Below are 24,058 nucleotides of genomic sequence, written 5' to 3' on the forward strand. Positions count from 1 at the left end.
ACTATTTGAGCAGAACGATCAGAACGTAGAACACTAACAGCCTTTTTTTCCCGTCACATGCGATTGAGAGGAAAATGTTTTATGAGATCTTACACACAAGTGGTGTACTGATGCCTGCGTATTTGCTCTATTACTACCCATATTCTTATCAATAAACATCTAGTACATATTTACTAGGGAAAATCAACTAAATAATAGTGAGAAGAGTGACTTATTCTACAGTTTTCAAATCTCTTTAATGTTTGTCTTAGTAGAAGATAGCTATATTATCCTATCAGCTGTCTTATACAATCTGCTGTGTTAGGTCTTTTGGTTAAAGTTTGTAAAGAGACCCTGGTCTCATACAGACACATAGATGAGCAAAGGAGGACTATTTCAGTAGCCTTTGTAGGTAACTGTGGGTCATCTGCTTTGATACTATGGCAAAGCTTGACAAATGGGTTTGCTATTGTCATGCACCTTTGAATCAGAACTTACAACTGACCCTCCAGTGGATTTGCAGAGACTGTAAATTGCCTGGGAGGTGATTGCCCATCTTTCTCCTGAGGAACTGGTGACCCACATGCCGTTGGATTTACAGCACAACTCCTCACCTCCAGGCCACCAGGCTCCCTTAACAAACGCAGGTGTTGTTTCGTACCATCAATTGGAACCACTCATAGTTGACCCTTCGGGAGGTTTCCAGAGGTGGTAAGTCTCACAGGAGATTGCCCGGCTTTCTCTTGTGCGTCAGCCAGTGGGTGTTAACTGTCCCTTTGAATAAGCAGGACAGTTCCTTACCACTGGGCTACCAGAGCTCTCTTGACAAATAGTAGTATCACAGAAGTTACTTGAAATATACCCTATAGAATGGTATCCGTGAACTTTTCATCCTTTATTCTGTTCAGTTCATTTACCTGTCTGGCACGGACAAGAATTGCACGTCTCAGATGGATCTTTTCCCCATGCATGATTCTGAAATGTCACACATGGGTCCCTTGGAAAATGTTTCCTGCAAAGCTTGGCATCTCTTAAAATGTTGATGCATTTAGTCAGACACCATCAGAAATTACATTTTAAAATATCACCATCAATCTCATCACCAAAGTCTTTAAAAACAGGGAAACTGTCAAGCACACAGTGGCGCAGACAAGCTTTCTAAAATCTCATTTTCACTTCCAAGTGTGGATTTTATCATCAGCAACAAATAATACCAGTTGTTTTCCTTGAAGTGGCAGGCTCACTTCATTCACTTTTGGGAAGATGTCTGCCAGTTGCCCAAGTCTGAATGCCTGCAGTTTATCAGAAAGTCTTTCAAGGAAAAATGTGCACTGTGAGGAAAATGACCAGTTCAGTCAGCAACTCCAGTGACGGCTTATGATCCTTTACCAAGACAGCTTTTATTACTGTGGATTGCAGCAAACGTGCTTTGTGAATATCTTGATTATATCACAGGGGATATGAAAAAGCATGTCTGGTTACAGGTAGAGACAAAACAAAATTGATCACTTTTACTGATTCTTCAAGACTATTCTTGAGCAAAACAGTCTTTCTCCCTTTTTCTTTCTCTTTCTGTGAGTGCAAGTGCAGAGGGTAGAATGCAGTGATCGCCATTGCAGGTGAATGTCATTGCCTTGCCCAGATTGATGTAAGTAGCCAGTGGTGTGCGTATCGACCATTGTTTTTCACAAGTAACATCTTAGAAATTGGCAATGAATGTTGAATATACCCTGAACTGCCAGAGAGTAAACAAATTTGTCTTGGAAAACATGAAGCTAGACTACAGCTTAGGATCAAGGATGGTGAGACTTCATCTCACGTTGGACACGTTATCAGGAGGCAGGGATTTGGTCACTTGTTCACAGGGTCACAATGAGTTGGGGCTGACCTGATGGGATCTAACAACAGAATCATTAAGAAACTAAAGAAACCATAACTGCCACCCAAGCAGATATATGCACACCCATGTTTATTGCGGCTTTGTTCACAATAGCAAAGAGTTGGAAACAACCCAAGTGCCCATCAACAAACGAATGGATAGAGAAGCTGTGGCATATTCACACAATGGAATACTACGCTGCATTGAAAAAACAAGGAATTCATGCATTATATAAAATAGGTGACCCTGGAGGACATTATGCTGAGTGAAATACCTTAGTCACGAAAGGACAAATACTGAATAATGCCACTGTTATAAAAGAGGACTGACATAAGGGTTGGGGAGAGACTGAGAAAGATGGGTTCAATAGAAACAGAAGAGGGAGAAAACTGTTTAAAAGGGTTATATGATTAGGTATTATTGTCATGACATGAGAATGAAGGCTGCATAGTGGAGTAGACTTGGGGGGGAGAGAGAAAAAAAAAAAAAAATTACACTTGAAAAAGAAAAGAGAAAACGAGAGGAGAGGGGGGCACAGAGAAAAGAGTAAAAAAAAAAAAAAAGAAAAACACAGACTCTCTAAAAACTCACAAAAAAAAAAATCTCTAAAAAAAAAAAAGGGGTTGAGAGCACACACACCAAAAAGGCGCACAAGATCCACAGAGACACAAAAAGTGCGCGCAGACACCAGAGCCCCAGAGAGAGCGCCCCACACCCACACTCACAGAGAGAGAAGAGACGAGAGGATAGGGCACAACAACAACACACCACACGGCGCAGAAGAAAAGTCTCACACACACCCCCCCCCCACATGCACAGCGCGGAGAGGGAGACACACCCACACCCCCCCCTGCACAAGAACAAAAAGCCCACACGCCACAGAGTGGCGCGGGGCCCCGCGGCACAGAAGAACAGGCGCCCCCCCCTAAAAACACCCCCCTCAAAAACACACAGCGTCCCCGCAGACCACAGGCCAAAAACACAAAACACAAAAACACCCACAGCTCACAGCGAAAAAACAGCGCTCCACACTGTGCCCCGGAGAAGAGAGGGCACACGGCACAGAGAGACACCAAAAACACCCACACGCACACTCCGCCCCAAAAGCTAGAAGACCACATCTGGAGAAAAAGCGATAATATTAGAAGAGAAAAACAAAAAAAAAACACACCGAAAAAAAAAGTGACACGCGCTCCCCCACAACAGGCACATTGACACCAAAAAGAGCGAAAAAAATAACAAAACCACAAAACACACAAAAAAAAAGAGGAAAAAAAAAAAAAACACTGTGTGAGAAGAAAAAAAAATAAAAAAGAACAAAATAAAAACATAAAACACACAGCACATCTCATAACACCAAAAAATAAAAGAGACACTGTCTCTCTCTAAAATTAGAGGAGAGAAAAAACACAGGGCTATAACACTCCTAAAAACACACACAAGAAAAAAATCACAGACACAAAAAGAGATAGGGGGGGGGGGAGAGACACAGAGAGCCCACACACACGCCACACACAGCCCCCACAAAACAGCAAAATAACACACCCGAAAAAGGGACACCTCGCGGAACCACAACACAAAGGCATTGATCCTTCTTCTGTCATCCTTAGTTATTGTCCAGCCCTCTGATGTGTACCAAGTAATTTAATTGCAAAGACCATGGCCTGGATCAGGTGCACCTTAATCTCCAGAATGACATCATTGCTCTTCAGTAGTCTAGAGAGGTCTCTGATTGCAGACTTTCCCAGTGCAATTTCTGTTTTGATTTCCTGACTGCTGGTGCCAAGAGTGCTGATTGTGGAGTCAAGCAAACTGAAGTTATCAACGATCTCAATCTCGTCTCTGTCCATCATGAAGCTCCCTATTGGCCCAGTGGTGAGAATCTTATTGAATAATAAATTTTATGTGCATAAGTTCAGCCGTTCAAATAGATGACTCATGGAGAACAGTTGCTGCTTTGTGACTTAAAATGAAATTGGTGGGCACTTTGCTGACAGTCCTGAGGCCTTAAAATACCTTGGATCAACTGGTGCAAAACTAGTTGTTTAGATAGGGATTCTCTGTCTTTGAAATAGCTTGTGAGTTTTCAAAGGGCTGCTGAAGCGTAATAGCTCTAGAGTAAGATACAGGCACACTGAGGAACGAAACCATCACGCAGGGTCCTCCCAGCGGTCTTCCAGCTCTCTGCCTTGTCTCTCTTGGAAGGACAGGGCCAACGTTCAAATCTGTAGTTTTTCAATCTCTGTTATCGTCCACAATCTCATCAAATTCTGCAAAGAATCCAGAACCATGCGGAGCTGCATCACAGATTCAATGACAGCTGCCGCTTAGAGGTCACTGTCAGCCCTGGTTTAACACAATTTGCTTATTGTTTTATGCAGACAATGACCTGATGGGATAGGAATTCTTCTCTTTCCACAGATGAGAAGATAAAGGGCTCATGGTGGTGCTGTGGGTGCTGGTTTTTGAAAGATGATGCAGTCTACTCCCAGAAAGATCTGCATCCAGCCTTCACGTCCAGGGGGCAGTTCTGCTATGTCCTCCAGGGTCTCGATGGGTCGGTATCTGCTCCATGGCAGTGGCTGTGGCTGTCGGACTTGTCCTCGGCCATCCAGCATACACGCACAGAGCCAGGCTCCAGAGCTGTTCTTTCGGATACCATGTCCATGTTCTTTCAGTAGGCAGTCCCCAGCAAGTGTAAGGGACCACCAGATGCCGAGCTGTTCCTGTTATATATTTTAGTGTTGATTGCTTTGCTTTCAGTCCTGGACACAGTTTCCCTCGGCCTGTGGCTCACCCACCCTTGGAGTCCTTAGAGAAGGGCCCAGTGCAGGAAAACTGCATCTACCACCAGAGGGCATTGCAGCCTGTACGTGGCTGGGACCTGGTGGACGACGGCCCATCCACTTTCCCAACACAAAGGCGATTTCTCGGAGATTTACATTCTCGTTGGCTCCGACGTTGCCTTCAGAGGATAAATCAGAGTGGCTGCTGCGTGTTACAGAATCCTTATGTGCTCTGCAGGCATATTGCCGTGGAAAGAAAACAAGGCACTTCCAGGCTTTTCCCTTCCATAGAGCAGAGATGGATGGGGGCCACTGAGGTGGCTTTTTCCCAAAGCACAAATGTATTCAGTTGCTCTCTTTAGAACCCACCATTCAATTGATTCCGACACTAAAATATAATAAGTCGTGTCAGCGAGAGGTCAGCAGATTGCTTGGACGCACAAGCGGATCCTAGGCCTCCTGGCCTTCGTTGATTTTCATTTAGTGCCGTGTGTGTGTGTGTGTGTGTGTGTGTGTGTGTGTGTGTGTGTGTCTCCAGTCAGCTGCTCCATCATCAGCTCAGGGTGGGGAAAGGCAAGTGGCATATTCCCTGATGGAAGCTACGTGTGTCTCAGTATCTCGCGGCACAAATGTGCCTGGCTTTATAGCCTTCTGACTCAGTAGAGGTTGGGATGTTTAAAAAAAGAAAAGGATTTGTGCAACAATGAATGAATGAATGGAAATCCAAGTTCTCTATAAACTTTCCTTAAAACCTTAATTTAAAAAAAAAGGGATCTGAGGATAAAGGAAGGGGAAATGTGGTCTGAGCAATGGGCCAGTTCATTCACAGTGTGGTCCCTTGGTGTCATGCTCTGTGTATGACAGTGTCCTTGAGAATGCCCACCTTGTGGCAGGGATGGGACACAGGGTAGCCAGAGCTGGTCATGTCACACTGAGCTCCTAGAGGAAAGGTGATTGGTAACCACTTATTTGTAATATGTTTTTTACATTATCTTTTTAAATTGGTTTGCTTACAAAATTTATGTACATTGTGTTTCACCCTATTCTTTACTCATATTGTGTCTCATGCAATCAGTCTCATACATTATATTTTATAAAGTCGATCACCATTGGATCTTGCCCATCATTACCCTGTCTTTTCACCCGGATCCTTCCCATTTACTCCCCCAATCCACCCCCCAAACTGCGCAGCCCTGTGGTTTCACCTCCACCTATTCTCACTCCTCTGGTCCCCTCCCCCGTTGAGTTTCTGTACATGTTTTACTAGTTATCCTTCCATTTTTACAATAATGATCTTCTGCAGTATTTGTCCTTCTGAGACTGCATTAGTTCACTCAGCATAATGCTCTTCAGCCTCTCCCAAGTTATGTAGTATTTTTCAAAATCGTTGCTCCTGAGTGCTGCATAGTATTCCATTGTGTGGATGTGCCAGTTTCTCAGTCCTTAGACCAACCAGTATGCCTAGGTTTATTCCCAGCACCTACAGACCCCAGGGGGCAGGGCAGCCGGAGGCTTTCTGGGTGACTTTGGGGCTCTCTTTCCACAATCCTTCCCTGTTATTTCTTTAAATCCTCCCTATGTTCCCTGCATGGAGCCCCAGTGGCACAGTGTGGTCAGAGCATTTACCTGGTAACCAGAGGGTTGGCTGTTTGACCTCACCAGTGTCTCTACAGGAACAGGGTCAAGCAGCCTGCTCCTTTAGAGATGGTGGTTCTGTGTAACTTCAAGTCAGAACTGGCCCATGACTAACTGCATAATGGGTTTTCAGAGGTAGTAATTCTCGTGGGAGGACATTGTCCATCTTTCTCTACAGAGATTACAGCCCTGGAAATCGTCTGGGCGGTTCTACTCTCCAGGAAGCTCATTCGGGTTTGGAGCGTACTTGGTGACAGTGGATTTGTTTGTGCAGGTCCTAAACTACCTTCTAGCTTACTCTACTACCCGGAAACACTCCTCTCACATTGTAGACCACATATTATGTTACCCGCTGTAGCCCTCTCCTCGTGGAAATGATAACGGCCTGCCCTCCTCACATGAGCCTTCCCTGCCCTCCTCATTAATGCAAGCTGGTGGATGCATTTTCCTGTACAAATGGTACAGCTGTGGAAAGAGTTTATTCTTCTTACTTCAGAGATTCCCCACAGTAGGGCCAAGCCGAACACTAATTAACTTTCACCCCTCCTTCTTGCTCGTAAAAGTATTGTTAATAGGACTTCAGGGAAAAAAAGAAAGAAAATGGAAGGAAAGGAATAATTTTAAGATTCAATTCAGAAAACAAGACTGAAGGATGCACACAAGCTTAATAGAAAGTCCACTAGAACAAAGAATCATGGTGCTGATTATAACCGTAATTGTAAACCCCCCTGTCTATTGATTGTTTGTGAGTGCCAGGCACTGCTGTGATGGCTTTGAAGTACCGTCCCTTTAATCCTCACAGCCACTTCACATGAAGGGCGTTCTTTTATCCTCATTTAATGCAGGTACTGTAGGGCGAGTTCCATAGGTCACTTGGTTAGCAATTGACTCTGCCAGCTTTGGACCCTCGCGTTCTCATAAAACGTCTCTCCGTGTCACCAGGAAATGTCTATTGACCATGCATAAAGAGAAGATCCTAACGCTTACAGAGAGAAAAAGGGGACAGAGCTAAAGCAACATTAATCAGAATAACATAAGGTCTATCTGGCAGGGCAGGAATCTAAAAAGTAATGGAGAGAGCTCATCAATTTCTGAAAGTTATTTTCAACGGAGGAATCTATACTAGCCAAATTCTCAGTAAAGGACGGGAGAAGGAAGACATTTAAAACGCATGAGGCCTCAAGACTTTACCCCATAAAAGCAGCTTAATTTAAGGATGCCACTAGAGGTGTGTTCCGCTAAATGAGCAGGACTTCCAATTTCTGATAGAATTAATCTTCACCAAAAAAGGGGAAACGTGGAACCCAGAAAGCGGGAGAAGGGCAAACTCAGGAGTAACGCAAACGGAAGCTCTTAGTGGTGGTGGTCAGCGGCAGAGCCAGGAGCACGCGGAGCCTGGGATGGCGTGGAAAGGGGGGCAGGGTATACCGTTGAATAATACAAGGAAAGAATTATTTCTATGAGTGCAAGAAACACATATTTAGAAGAGCTAAATCAGGAAAAAGAAGCAGAGGCATATATAGTGTTTTAAATAATATGCAAGAAGCCACAATTACGGGGAGAAAAATTAAAAAAACACACAACACGAAAACAGAGGGAGAAGTTGGGAGTGTTGGCTACAGAGGTTAGAGGTAGAGGTTGGTTGGAGAGGGATGGACAGTTACGATTGTTCTTTGTTAGAAGCCTTTGATTTTTAAACTATATGCATATGTTAATTTAATTAAGGAAAATGCAGTGACTGTCACGTGAAAATTAAATTTCTGGCTTCTTTTGAAAAATTTTAAAAATCTGACTTCTCAGAGCCATCATCTTGTATAGAGGCATTACGTGGAATCGTTGCTGCTGGGTTTTGGAGGACCAGCTAGCCAGCTCTCCCTGCTTCCTGAGTCTGCTGTTCTTAAAGGCATTTGAATGTAGGACCTGCAGTCAAATGGACCACCTTTGAACATATGACCCAAAGTCAGATGGACCACCTCGTACCCTTCTCACCTGTCAGCCTGCTAAGAGTTGATATGTGGAAGACTCTTAACCATACCTACTAAAACTCAGGTGGACGTCCACAACTCCCTCCTGCTGGACTCCTGCTTAATCCCTCAGAGCAGTGCCTTGCTTAATAACAGTTGTTAGTTGTTAGTGCATAGTGAATTACGTAGGTGGGATTAAACTGATTTAGCAAAATCCTGCTTGAAGAGGCTCAACTTGAAAGCAAATGCATTCCTGTCCATGCCCTTGATGGAGGTTGTCTCCACTGGACAATGGCCTATGTCTCTCCATTTGGCTCTCAGGAGTTTTCTCCTGCTGCAGTTCCATCAGGTGGAAAGGATGAACTCATACTCCCTGGAGTATTGTCAGTAGGAATTCTGAAAAGTGTACTCTCGGCCCCTAGGAGTCAGCACTCTGATTTTAGTGAAATGCACCAGAGACCTTGGGTCTCTGAGCATGTTTAAAAACAATGACTGTTACTCTTGCAAGAGAAATAAGAACTCCTGGAGCCCTAGATCAATTTAGTCGCAGCATTGGAAGGGTAGTAGGGGGTCTGTGCGTGTGGGAAGAGGGCGAAGGGCTGGGGGAAGGAGAGGATGAGGAAGAATAGCTGGTACCTGCCGATAGAGAGGAGCATGAAGAGAGAGTAAGTGGGAGTAGTGGTAATTGCTGTGAGTCAAAACGAACTCAGTGGCAGTGGGTTTGGCTTGGGCTTGGGTGTTAGTAAGGGCTTAGAGTCAACTATGCGTCATGGTGGCTCTATGAATAGTTTATTGAAGCCCTGATGCATCCTGCAGCAGCATCTTAGTCTCCACGACGCTCAAGTCCGTTGTTGGAGTCACTGTGTCAGCTTTGCTTGTTCAAGATCTTCCTCTTTGGGGGCCCTATTTTTCCAAGCAGTGGAAGCCCATCAACTGTCTGTGACTCCCTGTTTTGAGACATCAGCGCTCTGGGAGTGAGTATATTAATTTATCCATCTTTAGTTCATTTGTTGAGAACATTAGGAAAGTTTTGGGTACAGATAACTTTTCTAGGCTTTTCAATATCATCCAAGCCCTTTCTTAAGTAGCCATCGTTCTACCAAACATCTCACGTGGCTCATCATCCTTTTCGCTTCAGGAAGAGTTAAGTGCTGAAGTGGGCATTCCAGTGGCATGATGGGAAATTGGAATTCATATCTTTTTAGTGTCCTGAGAGTGTGTCAATGGCAAGATACATATTCAAGTGTAGATCTTGTGTAGTAGAGTGTGAGGCAAGGAAAACCATTGTAATATTTTATGTCAGGTTAGGGCTGATGACACTGTGTTTGCTTTCTTATTTATTTTCTTTGTTTTGTTTATAAGGCACCAGTTACATCCGAGGTTATAGTGTGCATGAAGGAAGAGCATCTCTACTCTTGTAAAAGACCTCTTTAAAATGTTAGAGAGCAAAGACATCAAAGGTGTGATGGTGAAGATGTGACCGAGTCAAACCATCATCTTCTCAGCTTCCTCATATACCTGCAATAGTTATACAACATAAAAAGAAGACAGAAGAGAAATCAATGCATCAGAAGGGTTTTTTCGGTTAGCATTTATAAAAAATATACTTTATTTGTGTACATGCTCAAGTATACAGTGCACTCACATCCATCCGTACACCCACATTCACCACCCTTGATTCCTTGTTGTACTAAAACCCGAGAAATGAAATGCAGGGATAACAACAGTTAAAAGGTACTAGAAAGAAAAAAGAAAAAAAACAAGATTTTAAAACAGAGAAAGTCTTAAAAACTAGTAAAGATGGTCACAAATTATCCAAATATAGCCACTGACTCAATACTTTCACTACTAGAATACCACTGAAATGAGAAAAAAAAAGGATTGTGTTTTCATCAGTAGTAAAGCAAAAAATGCTTTAAAATTGACATAGAAAATAGAATTAGTTCACTGCAATTCATACCACGCTAATCCCAATCAATTTATTATAGTTTTTGGACAATCTAGAAGCATGATGTCAAGAAACAAATTTATTGAATAAATGAGTAAAAAGATGACTCTCCTACATGGGATTTGAGACTTGGTGTTGAGGAAGAAAAAGTCTTTGTTGCCACTGGTGACAGGTACTATTGAGTCCAGTGGAGTCACGGCCACCTGACGGGCGGCAGAGAGGAACTTTGTCCTGGCTTGTTGTGTTTTCGTCATCTGTCATGCCCAAACCCATTGCTGGAGCCAGTGCGTCAGACCATCTCACTGAAGGCCTTGCGTTTGCAGCTGTTTCTTTTCATTTTGAGTCTCATCACATGAGCAAATGAAGGTCCTTAACTGGATAAGGACTTCATTCCATCCTCATCGTTATGGCAGATTCTCCTTTGAGTAGGCTCTTCTTCCCCAGGCACGTTTTGAGTGCTTTACAACCGAAAGGCTTATTTTGTTATGATAAATACCAGTGCCCTTCCATTTCCCATTGGGCTTTAAATGCCTGTTTTCTTCAGGCATCTCTGATGGTGTGTTCCAGAAGGAGATGATCGTCTCACACAATGGTGAATGCATCAAAATTATGTTGGACAAAATGTTGAATATAACATGGATTACTAGAAGAACACACACACACACACACACACACACACACACACACACACACACACCCCAACAAAACCCTCCAGCTTTTGAAGAACTAGAAATGAAGCGTTCCCGAGACATGATGGTAGCTTTGCACATGTCATTAAGAAAAGCCCATCACTAGAAACGGACACCACATTTGGGAGAAGGTCAACCAAAATGAGGGCAATCCTCCTTGAGATTGGTTGACATAATAGCTGCAACTGAACACCTGACCCTAGTGGTAATGATGAAGATGGCATGGAACGAGACCCGGTTCTGTTCTGTTCCACTTCAAGTGGTTATTATTTCACGACATCCACCTGCAACAATCACAGATTCATCAGGATTCTCCAGAGAGTTTCCTGTGGCCCATCAGCGTCAGAGTTGCCTGTGGTGCTTTGTAAAAGTTGAGCTTCTGGTGCTCCATCCAGATCTCATGAATGAAGAATCTGGAGGAGCAGCTGGGAACCTGCATTTGTAGCCAGTGTCCCATGTGATCCTCAAACTCCTCAAAGCTTGAGAGCCTGTGTTTATTAGAGAGATCCTCTGTACCACATTCTGAGATTGTCTGTGTTCTGGGCAAGGTCACGGTGTGGTACACACATCTCGGGCATCGGGGAGCATGCAGTATGATCGGTGGGGCCAGAGAATTTGCATGCTACCCACTGCCGCTTAAACAGAGTCTCAAGTAATTTCTTTGCTAGCGGTATATTTGCATCTAGTGAATGCTTCGCATCTCAGTTTCACCTTGAGTGACATCAAGCAAGTTTACTTAATCTACTTCAAATTCAATTTTGTTTTTCTCATTAAAGAAAACGTTGGTGAAAGAGTTGAATTTTAATCCTCACCTTCATTTACTATGAAGGCCAAGGACAAGAGGGTCACTTTAAAAGATGAACAGTTTGCTAAAGTGTAGAAAATTTAAATACTTTAATATACAAGTGCACTGCAACCTTTTCAGAAGAGAAACTCAAGTATGAACTAAGATCTCAATTGGAAATTAGATAAAAACTGAAGCTGTTTGAAATTATGAAATAAAAATGTTAGCATAATGGAAATGACTCACGATTCTCGAGTGATTGTTTTCTACTTTCCCCTATCTCCCTCCTTCACAACTCTAATTCTTTTCTGAGTCACTGGAAATTTGTAGGATAACGGGGTTTTTTTTTGAGAAATGAAGGGGGAATGTGAAGGAGGGAGAGTGGGAGTTTACTGATGTGGAGAGAAGACGTAATTGCTTATTTGGGCATAATGTGCATCCTTCTGAAAAAGGGATTAGGTGTTCAGTTGTGCAAAGGCCCAAAGGCTCATTGATCTAAGTGCCATCTTCCCCAAGTTCCCTGAGCACTCAGAACATGATTTGGTCACAAATGTCCTTACCCTGTTCATTGTTTATTTGGTAGAATTTTCTTCTTTTTTTTTTTTTTTTCTATAATTATATTTTATTAATTTTCATAAACATTTACAGAGATTTTGGGCTTCCACTCATTCATTGTTGCACTATTCTCTCTACCCTCCTCCCAGTTTGTTCTTGTCCAAATGCCACAGTGCTTGTCAAAGCCAGTTCTGATTAATCTTCTTTGTCAGTGTGTCCTTTGCCATTCCCTATCACTCCTCCCTGAGAGAGACTTCACCCTGAGTCATAAGGAAAAGGGGACGGCGTATTCTCTTAGCTACTTCCTGCTGAAAAGGGACGCTGTGGGTTTCAGGGTGAAGATCTTCTCTCACTACTCTAAAGGGCCCCTTTGGCAGTAGGAAACACATAGACTATTATGGAGATTGATTTTGGAATTCAGATGCATTCTTATTGATTGTGCTTGGCTGTACATGTACATATCCTTCAAGATGTATCAGGGGGGGGTTGCAACCTAGAAGACAAAAATTTGACTAACAAGTTATAAGTACATGAGTCCAAAAATTATGGAAAAGTAAAAGAAAAGATTCTTTCATTGTTTTACAAACCCTCCCCCAGGTCCCCTCCACCATGCAGCCCTCGCTCTAGTCTCCTGTGATGACAGAAATACCCAGTTACATCTCTCTTTTAGACGGTTCTCTCCCTCCTCTGTAGAATTTTCTTCTTTACATCCAAATTCTGGATAGAAATTCTTGGCATATTGTAAAAAGAAACAGCCCTCCAAGAACTCCAAGCACTTACACCAGCTTTTGCACATTCAGCACTCATCAGCTAACTGTTGGAGGCTGTGGCTCCATCAGGTCGACTCCTGTACTTTGGCCTGACGAGACGCTGCCTGCCTTTTTATTTATGTATTCTGCTTCATGAAGAATGGATGCTTTTGAATTAAGGTGCTCATGAATATTGAATGTACCCTGTTGTTGTGGTTGTGCACTCTTGAATCAGAACTGACTCCTCGCTGATCCTCCTGGGTTTTCAGCGGTTCTAAATCCCAAGGGAGGAGATTGTTTATCTTTCTCCCGAGGAGCAGCTGGTGCATTTGAACTGCAAGCCTTTGGCTTGGCAGCACAATGCCATACCCCCCCAAGCCACCGGAGATCACCATAATATATCAGAGACTTCTAGAAGAACTGAGAAATCTGCCCTGGAAGAAGGACAGCCAGAGTGCTTCAAAGGAAAGATGACTAGTTTGTATCTCATGTATTTGGGCCGTGTTGAGAGTAGCAGCCACTTCCGGGAGAGGAACATCATGCCTGGTAGAGAAGATAATAGGGAAAGGCGAAGTCCTCACTATGTAGACTGACACGTGGTCGCAGCAGTGGACTCAGGAGTCGATGGGCGTGCAGATGGAGAGGGACTGGGCAGGGATTCGTTGTGTTGTAAGCAGTTCAAGTGGTTGTTAAGCGTTGGGACTGACTTAGCACCCAACCATCATTTCCTAAGTAATGTCAAGTGTCTGAAAATTGACTGTGTGTATAGTTAATACCAGGGTCAGGCACAGGATCCTAAAAGAGACGGTGGTGGCTGTTGTTGCTGTTGTACCATCGAGTCAGAACCGACCTATAGGTGACGCTCTGGCGAGTTTTCAGAGGCAGGTAATCGCACTGGAGGAGATCGCCCATCCCCCCCCCCCCCCCCCCCCCCCCCGGAGCACCTGGTGGACTTAAACCATATGCCTTTGGGATTGCAGTGCAGCTGAAATAGATGGTAGGATTTATAAAATACTGAGAGTAGAAAGATAATGATTGACTGTGGCCATTTGGGGAAATGTGTATGATTCATATGCTAGATTTTTCTTTAAAGTAGATTATTTAGCAAGAGTTACAGAAAATATGTGCGTAATTAGTAGTTACAACAAGCTTAAGACAGAATTATTTTTAATGATACATTTGTACAACTTAGTCTTTTTCACTTAAGAAATGAACATGAGTGATAATTGTTTCTGTTGAAATTTGTCGTAATGATTTTATAAATTGTATTATTAACCTTCACAACAGCGTCGCGATGTGGTTATTATTCTATTTTTTACAAATGAGAAAGTAAGTAGTAAAGAGGTCAGAGAGCTTGTGTAAAGTCACCTAGTTACTTGGTTGTTAACATAAATCTTAAAACTTTTTCTATCATACTCATTACATCTCAAACAGAAGAATTGAAAACGGTAGAGGGTAAATTTGTTATTTTTATCAAGTAAGATGCTGTGACTGAAATAATAATTATTTGTAGGCTTGGGGAAGTGAGCAAATGCATGTAGTTGCTTACTGTGTGGTGTTGATTTTGTATTGATATTTCTTGCCTGCTATTGAGAAAATTCAGTGGAAGTGCTGGAAAAAGACCTGTATTTTTCGGACTATTAATCTGCCCAGATCTCTGCCTAGCTGAGGGGACACTCATAAGGAATTGTACCTGATCTTTTCCTGTTTTCATTATGACTTATCCTGATTCCAAAATAGGAGATTTGCACCTGCTAAATGGAATAGATAGAGAAAGGGGTGTGTAGCAGGCTGTCATCAGGGACTCAGGACAAGAATATAAACAGCTTGACTTTTTCAGGCAAAACACATCCTTGTATTTAATGGTGTCCATTTTACATATTTCAAACTTACTTGACTGTTAAGAGAAGCATTTCTGAATTAATAGTGTTGTACCTTAAACTGAGGTTCAATATGGCAGCCGTCTTGTCAGTGGTAAACGTGCCCATGAGGAGGACGTGTGAGGCGAAAGGCGGGGACTCCACCTGAGTGCCTCTGAGTGCTGATGCTTCCCCAGGTTTGTGGCCAGGGCCCCCTTTGCAAGTGCCGGTTTCCAAACCAAACACTGCTGTGGGGTCAAAGCCCATGCAGAGTGATCCTACAGGCCGGAGTAGAACGGTCTTATGGGTGGCCGGGGCTGTAATCATTATGGAAGCCGACTACCACATCTTTCTCTTGCAAAGTAATGGATGGCTTTGGTTAGCAGCCAAGTGCTTTAAACACAGCACCACCATGACAGAATTGCTATTTTTTTAAATAAAATACTGATTTACTTACAAAGTTCATACACATTGTTTTTCTCACTACATCTTTCCCATTTCCTTCGTTCACTCCTCCTCATGCCTCAGACTGTGTGATCCTATGATTAACTCCGCCACCACCACCCATCCTCACCCCTCCGCTCCCCATCTTCCCCCCTTGGACCCCCATATATCCTCATACATGTTCTACAAGAATGGTCTTACACAGCATTTGTCTTCTAGGACTGAGTTCACTCAGCATTATGCTCTTTGGTCCTTCCCAAGTTAGGTAGTGATTTACAAAAGCATTGCTCCTGAATGCTGTGTACTATCCCATTGTGTGAATGTACCATAATTTCTCAATCCATTTGATTGTAGTTGGATATTTGGGCTCTTTCTATGTTCTTGTGATGGTGGATAATGCTGCTGTGAACATTGGTTTTTAAGTCTCCGTTTGTGCCGCAGTTCTCGTTTTTTCTGGATATATTCCAAGTAGTGGACAGAGCAGTGCTATGCCACTTAGATATAGATTGTTGTTGTTGTTGTTGTTAAGTGCCATCAAGTCGCAGGCGACTCATAGCTACCCTATGAAGGAGAGTCCTCGACGCTTGGGTGCCTTTCAGCCTCTCTCCAGGTACATAGGGTTTCCAGAGGCAAGCTATTATGGAAGTGGATGCCACTCCTCCTTCTAAGCTTGTTTTAATTGGGGAGCCCCACCCCACTCTCTGTCCACATTGGGTAGCCGATATAGATATAGATAGATAGATAGATAGATATTCCCACCCTGTTTATATACCTTATTTGCTTGGAAAGTTGGAGGGTCAGCGGAAGAGAGAAAGATCCTCAATGAGACAGACTGACACAGTGACTTCAGCGATGGACTCAAGTGTGTCAGAGCTGACAGGACCGCACAGGACAGACGTGCTGTTCACAGGGCTGCTTGGAGTCATACTCAACATGATGGCATTAACAACAACGGCATCCGCACAAGAGTGCATGCACCTTACCTGCATGATTAGCAGTGCTGTCCAGTACTCCAGGTGGGCTTCAAGCCCCTTATTTCCATAATCTTGTCCATTCATGTTGCACAAATTTAGCCCAAAAGACCTATAAAAGTTATTCATTGCACTGCAATTAGTAGGTAGACAAATGGACATGTGCCTTTGGCCTTGGAAATGTAACACCAATGACTTCGTTTCAGGAAATCACTATCCTCCGTTGTAACATTTTGTGTTTGAACTTGTATTTCATTCACCCATCAATCGTGTTTTAGAGTTGTCTAAAAAGCTGAGCACTTACACTTGTTCAGTGTATATACTGTGGTTATAATATAGCAATTTCTCAAACTCTCTCTAGACCTCACGTCCTGCAGCTCTTGCCTCCATCCTCTGCTCCACTAGGCACGATGTAGCACAATTTCTCATCCAAGATAGAACCAGTAGCGTCCAGTTCCTTACCGCCCATTCCTGTGGCATCCGTTACAGTCAGGCTGTCCCTGTCTCTATGCTGCAGAAGGCACCCATCAGGGCCATCTGTGACCTCCAGGCTGCTTCCTTCAAATCTCAGTCTTACCTGGTCCACCAGCAGCATGATTATTCTTCCTTCAGGAAGCACTGACCTCGCACACGTTCTGGTGCATCCTTCTCTCTTAATTCTCCTCCTTCCCACCTTCTCTGCTGGTTCCTATTTATCTTCCAGATGTCAGAACTTTGCAGTGCCCAGAACCAAGTCCTCAGTCATGCCTCTGCTATTTGTATTCACTCCCAGGTTGAGAGTATCCATCTGCATGATGATGGTTCCCAAATTTATAACCCTGAACTTCAGATTTGTATTTCCAACTGCCTATTCATTTTCTCCACCTGCATACATAATGAACATCTTGAACTCAAAATATCCAAAACTTAACTCCTGCTTTCCTCTCCCAAATCCATCCACTTGCAATGTTCAAACCCAGTAAATGCCAAAGCCTTTCCTCCCAGAACTTGGGCAAAACCCCCTAGCACCCATCCCATCGATTCTCCTCTTCTCCAACTGCCCATCCATCCCACAATTTCCCTTCAAAACGCAGTCATAATCCAACTTCATCCCCTTCCTCACTGTTGATGTTTAAGCCAACTTCCTTTGGATTTTTGCAATAGCCGTCTCTACTGGACTTCTTGCTATGTCCTTGACCTCCTTCTACTAAATTCTCAACACTTCACAGATGTTGTATCAGGCACTATATAGGCCCAAATTTGCAATCTTTCCATTTCACTCAGAGTTTTGACAATTGCCTGCATGGCGCTGCATGCCCTGATCCTAGGCTGTCTTCTTCAGCTCACCCACTTCTTCCCCTCTTGCTTGGTCCACTCCAACAGCAGGCCTCCTCCAGCAGTTCTAGGCTAAGTACACCCTCTCTTCGGGCGTGTGCTGAACGACCCAGCCAGCAGCAGGTGGTCCTGACTCTCCAGGCCCGATGATGAGTGTCTCCTCCCAGTTCCATACTAGACAGTAGCCACATGATGGCTTGAAACCATGAGGATAGAAATGTAAGCACCACTGAAATCAGCAAACATCACAAACAGAGTTCTTTTCCAGAGAGCTGCTTTGCCTGGAACAGTCTTCCTTGATATATTCCCCTGAGCTCTTCCTTGAGGAGCCTGGTGACACTAGACTTCTAACCAAAGGGTTAGCTTGTCAAATCCACCAGCTTCTGATTACTGCTTGGGATTCACAAAACACAGCATAATAACGCCGTGCACTAAAGGGCACCATGCTAAGTGATACAGATCAGGGTTTGACCAGCAAGGGAGCTCTGGTGGCACGCTGCTAAGTATTTGCCTGTTAACGAGAAGGCCAGCAGTTTGAATCCACCAGCTGTTCTATGGTGCATGTTGGGACTGGGTATTTCAGTGTTGAAAAATGAAAGAAAATGGGGGCGGGGGAGAACCAACAAGGAAAGCAAGAAGGGAGAGAGAGGAGATGGCATAACACTGAGATACATTTGGGGGAAGAAAAGTATTTAAAAAATTACAAGAACGATATTACCTGATATCCAGGAAATCGTGACTTTTTTCTCAAGCACCTTTGGCTAGAAGCTGCAGTTGAACCCGATCACTTGGTCACTGGCTTGCCACATGTGAACACTGCGATTCTCCTGCTGATTCTAAGGAACTGATGGGTAGCTAAGAGGCATCGTGCTAAGCTGTCTCAAGGGCATGTCAGAAGCACCTAAAAGATTCCACAAAGAGTATCCCATTGTGCCAAGAAACCAGCTCTCCTTACTCCTGCTTAACTCTGGACAAAAATAGGACTGCCTTGTCCACAGGAAGGGACCCTCAAGTTTAGTAGCCAGCTGTGAGGGGGGCAGATGTTTCTCAGATGGAAGTTGACAGGTCAGGTCTGGAAGCACTAACCATTTTCAGTCTCAGAGCGAGTATACAGAACTGTGTTCCCTCCCAGATGTATGTACCTTAGAAAGCAGGGCTCACCCCAGCAGAGTTGACCTGATAACCGTGGATACCTTCATCGAGCTCTGAATGGAAGCCAGAGGGTTCTTTCCCTCGTCCAGCAAGTCTGGCAGTGTGTTATAAAGACTTAAAGGATATGGCTTGGATTTCTTAGGAACAACAGTCGTGATTGGAAAAGTAGAAAGTCAGTGAGAGAGAGAGGAAGACCCTCGACCAGGTGGACTGACACACTGCAGAGTGGACTTGAGCCTAGTGGGGATGCGGAACGGTGCAAATAGGGCAAGATTTTTATCTGTTATTCATAGTGTCTCTGTGAGTGAGAGCTGACTTGATGTCACCTGGTAACAACAGGGGCTCTGGTGGCCTAGAGGTAAGGAGTTGTGCTGCCAACTCAAAGCCAAGAGGTTTGAGTCCGCCAGCTCATAGATAGGCAGTGTCCTGTGGGCCTTACAGCCTCTGAAAACCTGCTGGGGAGAAGCTATGGATCGCTTCTAAGTGGATGGCTTAGGACAACAACGGCCATCAAGTTCAAGATTTCCTTTTTTTGACCTGGAACAGCCTAGACCTTAAGAGTCTGTCAAATACTGGAAACTTCCAACAGAAGTTTCTGTTTGTCTTTGAGGGCAGGTGATTTCATGTACCCTCACGCTTACAAGCAGTCCCTGAGCACTGGTTTTGTCCTGGACATATCGTTCTACGTCTACACGGTAACTCAGCATCTTCCAACACTTTTAAAAATTAGTTGAGTTCAAGTTCACAAAGCAGACTGGAATTCTATCTCAGCATTTCCTTTTCTTAAAAAAAATTTTATTAATGTTAATGAACATTTACAGATATTTTGGATTTCCATTTATTCATTGTTGCACTTTTCTCCTTGCCCACCCCTCCCCCCAGTTGACTCCTCTCTCTGAAAAGTAAAAGAAAACTTCCTTCATTGTATACAATCCCCCCTCACTGCCCACCCGAGTACACTCCACTACGTGGCCTTCATTCTGGACTCTTGTCATAGCCATGATACCCTATCATACATCGCTTTTAAACTGTTCGCTCCCAGCATTTCTAGACATTCTTCTCTGTGACATCGACGACAACCCGCACGTGACTCTTCCCACTTTCTCTCCGAGTTCTTTCCATTCATCCTGCCATGCTCCCCCTTCCTACGCGCTGACCTTTATCCGTGGACAGTGCCGTCCTGTGATCCGATGAGGAGGAGTCTTCTAAGTTCTGACTGGCTCCCTGGCGTTACTCTTCACCTTCGAGATCTGTTAGTCGGTTGTTTGACTGAAGGTTGTACCACAGAGACGAGTTCCATTTCAGGCTCAACATAGTGGCTCAGCCAGGCGTCCAGGGTTCCTCTGGTCCCCCTCAGGCCACTCAGCCTGGCCTTTACGGCCATCTCGGTTTTCTTGTACGTTCATGTCCTGCTCTGCCTAGGACCTTTTTGGTGAGTCCTCTCAGAGCAGTTGCAGCCAGGTTTATCTCCATCCTTAGGCCCGCGGTTTGTGGAAGCGGAGGACTGTGAAGTCTCTCAGTGCTAAGAACTCTGTTTCCGTGTTTGCTTTACCTCGCTCTTCTTTACTCCAGCCAGAGAAAACCAAGCTTGTACCTTAGATGGTCCATAGTTTTTAACTCCGCAGTCTCTATTCACCAAAGTAAAATGTCAAACCTTGTCCTGTGGACTGTCATGTCGGTTGACCTTGGTGCCTCCTGAAGTGATTAATTCATCTGAGTATTTGATTATAATTAAGAAATGTTGGCAGTGTTGCCGCCTCCTAGCTCCACCATCTGATAGATGTGTATGCAGCACCTTTCAGATATCCGTGTTCAGCCACCGTCTGCGGGGCCTCTGCATGATAGTGGATGGGCTGGTTCACTTGTCCCTATCTCTTTGTCATGTCTGTCTGCCCAAGTAACCTCTGTGGATTCATTTTCTTACTCGTTGTGTGTGATATGATGGGCTGTTGTTTTCGGTGACGGTATCTTCAACTCTTGGGCTTCTTCTAGCACTTTTGTGGTTGAGTAGAATCTACTGAAATAGATCTCTCCTGGAAATGTCATTTCTGTCCCTGCTGTACTGAATCAGGGTCCCCACGTGAACTCGCTTCCCCCAGGACTCACCTGAGTGAGCACAGGCAGGGGCTCGGGCTTGACTTCAGCAGTGGAAGGCTGCAGGAGGGGCAGAAGCTGGGGTTTTGAATTGTGAGGTGTGCAGTTTGCCATAGGCAGTGAAGATCAGTGGCAGGTGCTCAAATCAATGGATGATGCCTCCTAGATGGTGGTTTAAGACACTGCTCTCCTGCTACCTGGGGATTCAGGTGAGAAAGAGGCCTTGCTGGGGCTGAGAAATGGGCTGACTCATGGTTAGGTGGCACAGGTAAAGTCAGGGCAAAGCCAGCACTTGGAGGGCTCGACCGGGGGGTGGGAAAGAAAGACTGAAACTGAGGCTCTGAGCTGGGCTGGAGCTGGGGAGGCAGCAGTGGGGCTGAGGAAGCAGGGCTGGGGCTCAGGGTGCTGGGCTGGGTGGGGCTAGGGAGGCTGGGGGGTTGTAGCGGGGCTGGGGAAACAGGACTGGGGCTGAGATTGCTGGGATGGAGCTGGGGAGGCAGCAGTGGGGCAAGGGAAGCAGGGCTGGGGCTCAGGGTGCTGGGCTAGAGCTGAGGAGGCTGGGCTGGGGCTGGAGTACTCAGCTGAGCTGGAGCTGGGGAGACACTGGCAAGGGGAGGTGGGGTGCTAGGCTGATCCTGGGGACGCTGTGGTGGGGCTTGGGAAGCAGGCCTGGGAGTGCAGGGCAGGGGCTGGGAAGGCCGTGGTGGAGATGGGGCTGGGGCTGGGGAGGCTGAGCTCTGCAGAAGGATTAGAGATTTCTCTACACTCATCTCTGCTGAGCCAAGAACCTGTAATTAGTTCTCAGCTTGGCTGTAATAAAAATAATAATTATAATGAACATCAGTAATAGCACATTATGTACTTAGATGGCAGCCACTGTGCTAAGTGCTTTTCATGCATTATTTTATTTAAATATCAGTATGGTATGGCTGGTTTTCCACTTTCTGGGTCAGATACACAACCAAGTTGTTCTGATTTCTGTTTTACCTCTAAATCCCCCGCTGTTCTGTCAGCCCGTTCCACCAGCTCAGCCTTCCTGACAGAACCTCCGTCTCACTCTTGCTCGGCCCCCAGCCTCACCACTTTTCTCTTTAGCTGAAGATTCTGCACTAATCACCCCGTCTCTTTTCTCACTGTCAATCACTTTCCTTTTGACGCGTTCTCCTTCCTTCATTCCCAGCAGCAGAAGGCGTTCTTCAGTATACCTGTTCAGTATACCTGTGTTTAGTCACATTCGTTCTCTGGCACGGTTGGTAGGAAGCTGCACTGCGGACCCATAGGTGACATCCCCAGGTGGTTACAAATGACCAGTTGCTCTGAGGGAAGGATGGCCGGTCTCCTCCCCGAGACGGTCAGCCTCCCAAAACCCAGTGGAAGGTCAGTTCTGACTCGAGGTTGGTTCCGATCTCATGGCAGTGAGTGCCCTGAGTGAGTCGTGCCACTGTCTTGTTTCACACCCCTAAGCCCTTTGCCGCTTCTTTGCACTGTTTGCTTTGGTTCTTTCCCCGGTGTGGTGTATGTTAAGAGGACACCTGCAGTTCTGGTCCTCGACTGCTTGCTTTTAGAAATCTATTTCCTGCTTGGCCCACCTGCTCTTCAGCCCGATCCGCAGGGTCTGTGCATTTGTCGCTTCCATGACCTGAAATGCAGACCCTCAGCCGCTCTGCTTTATCTCCTCACGTCATGTCGGTGTCTGTCCAAATAGTATTTCATCGAGACCTTCCTTTAACATGCCGTCAACTTCCTTCTCTACCCCATCCTTCTCTGTAAGCTTTTATTTTCATTTGAGTGGAAGTTTTGCAAATAGGTTTTCCATTCAACAATTAACATATGTTTTGATTATTGACATTGATTTAAATTCCTGCAATGTACCAGCCGACTCTCCACTTCCTCCTTGCCGTTTCTACTCACCTCTCTTTCCTGTCCCGTCTTGCTTTCTTGCTTTATTCCAGGCCAATGCTGCCCTTGATCTATGGTCAGTTGTTCTAAGGAATGCATTCTTCTCTGGTACCATCATTCACCATAAAGGCTTGTCCATTGTTGGGGTGAAAGCTGATCGATGGGGTGAGCTCAGTTCCAGTCTTGAAGGGGATTCATTATCTCCTTGCCTTGCTTTCTTTTTCTCTGTAACATTTATTACTATGTGGCACATATTTACTATCTGTCTTTCCCGCCGTAAGGCAAGCTCTGTTAAGCTAAGGCTTTGTCTTAGCCCATCCACACTGCATTCCCAATCCCTACTAAGCACGAAGGTTTATTCAGTGAAGCGGACAGTAACTCAGTTCCACCGAGTGAAGAAGGAACTTCATGGCATAGTCTATAAGGAGCTGCACTGTTAACCCGAAGATCAGGCTTCTCTGGTGGCTCCGGGCCACCGGCTGGATTGGATTGGGTTAGATCTCTGGAGAAGAAGCCCTCTCCTCCTGTCCCGTTTGCAGCCTTGGGAAACTATTAGAGGGTCAGTTATGCATCAGAGCTGACTCCAAGGCTGAGAGAGAGAGAGAGAGAGAAAGAGAGAGAGAGAGAGAGAGAGAGAGAGATTGGATTAAGTAACCCTGTAACTCTAAGTGACATTTACCTGCATTTTATAGTTGGTTCTAATTCAGTGTGTTATGTATGATTTGCAGTTGTCCAAATGTCATCATGTCTGGCTGGTCTTTCTGTCCCTGCACTGGCTTTGTGGTGGAAGCAGGAAAGTCGTTTTAACCATTCTTTTCCTTTTACCTTGAAAAAATTAAATAATGCTATATTCCAAAGTATTTCTGGGACAGCACACTTTGTACATAATGTAACATGAAGTCAACATACCGAATTGCTGTACCACCCCATGATTAATCCCCTCCTCCCCCTGCACATCCTCATCCCTCTGCTTCCACCCCTCTTAGAACTTTATAGTCATTCTACTATAATGGTTTTATACAATATTCATCCTTGTGGAACTGAGTTAGTTCACTCAGCATAATGCTCTCTGGTCCCTCCCAAGTTAGGTGATAACCACTATCATTCAGATATATGCACCAACAACCACAGCCAAAGAAGAAGAAACAGATGATTTCTACCAACTTTTACAATCGGCGATAGATTGAACATGCAATCAAGATGCATTGATAATAATGGGTGACTGGAATGCAAAAGTTGGGAATAGTGAAGAAGAATCAGTGGTCAGAAAACATGGACTTGGTGACAGGAATGAGGCTGGAGATAGAATGATTGAATTTTGTAAAATCAATGACTTATTCATTGCAAATACATTTTA

General features: G+C 44.6%; 1 protein-coding gene across 1 annotated transcript; it reads right to left on the reverse strand.

Moving 5' to 3' along the window:
- Positions 1-8,773: 8,773 nt before the first annotated feature.
- LOC102845074 (vegetative cell wall protein gp1-like) lies at positions 8,774-22,487 on the reverse strand. Its single transcript, XM_006880129.1, has 4 exons — positions 22,483-22,487; positions 21,095-21,324; positions 14,904-15,105; positions 8,774-8,879 (listed from the first exon to the last, which is right to left on the reverse strand). The coding sequence occupies exons 1-4, from the start codon at positions 22,485-22,487 to the stop codon at positions 8,774-8,776; spliced, it is 543 nt and encodes a 180-aa protein (XP_006880191.1).
- Positions 22,488-24,058: the final 1,571 nt, after the last annotated feature.

The sequence above is a fragment of the Elephantulus edwardii genome, unplaced genomic scaffold, assembly GCF_000299155.1.
Source record: "Elephantulus edwardii isolate Elephantulus edwardi_28Jun2011 unplaced genomic scaffold, EleEdw1.0 scaffold00006, whole genome shotgun sequence".
Lineage (NCBI taxonomy): Eukaryota > Metazoa > Chordata > Mammalia > Macroscelidea > Macroscelididae > Elephantulus > Elephantulus edwardii.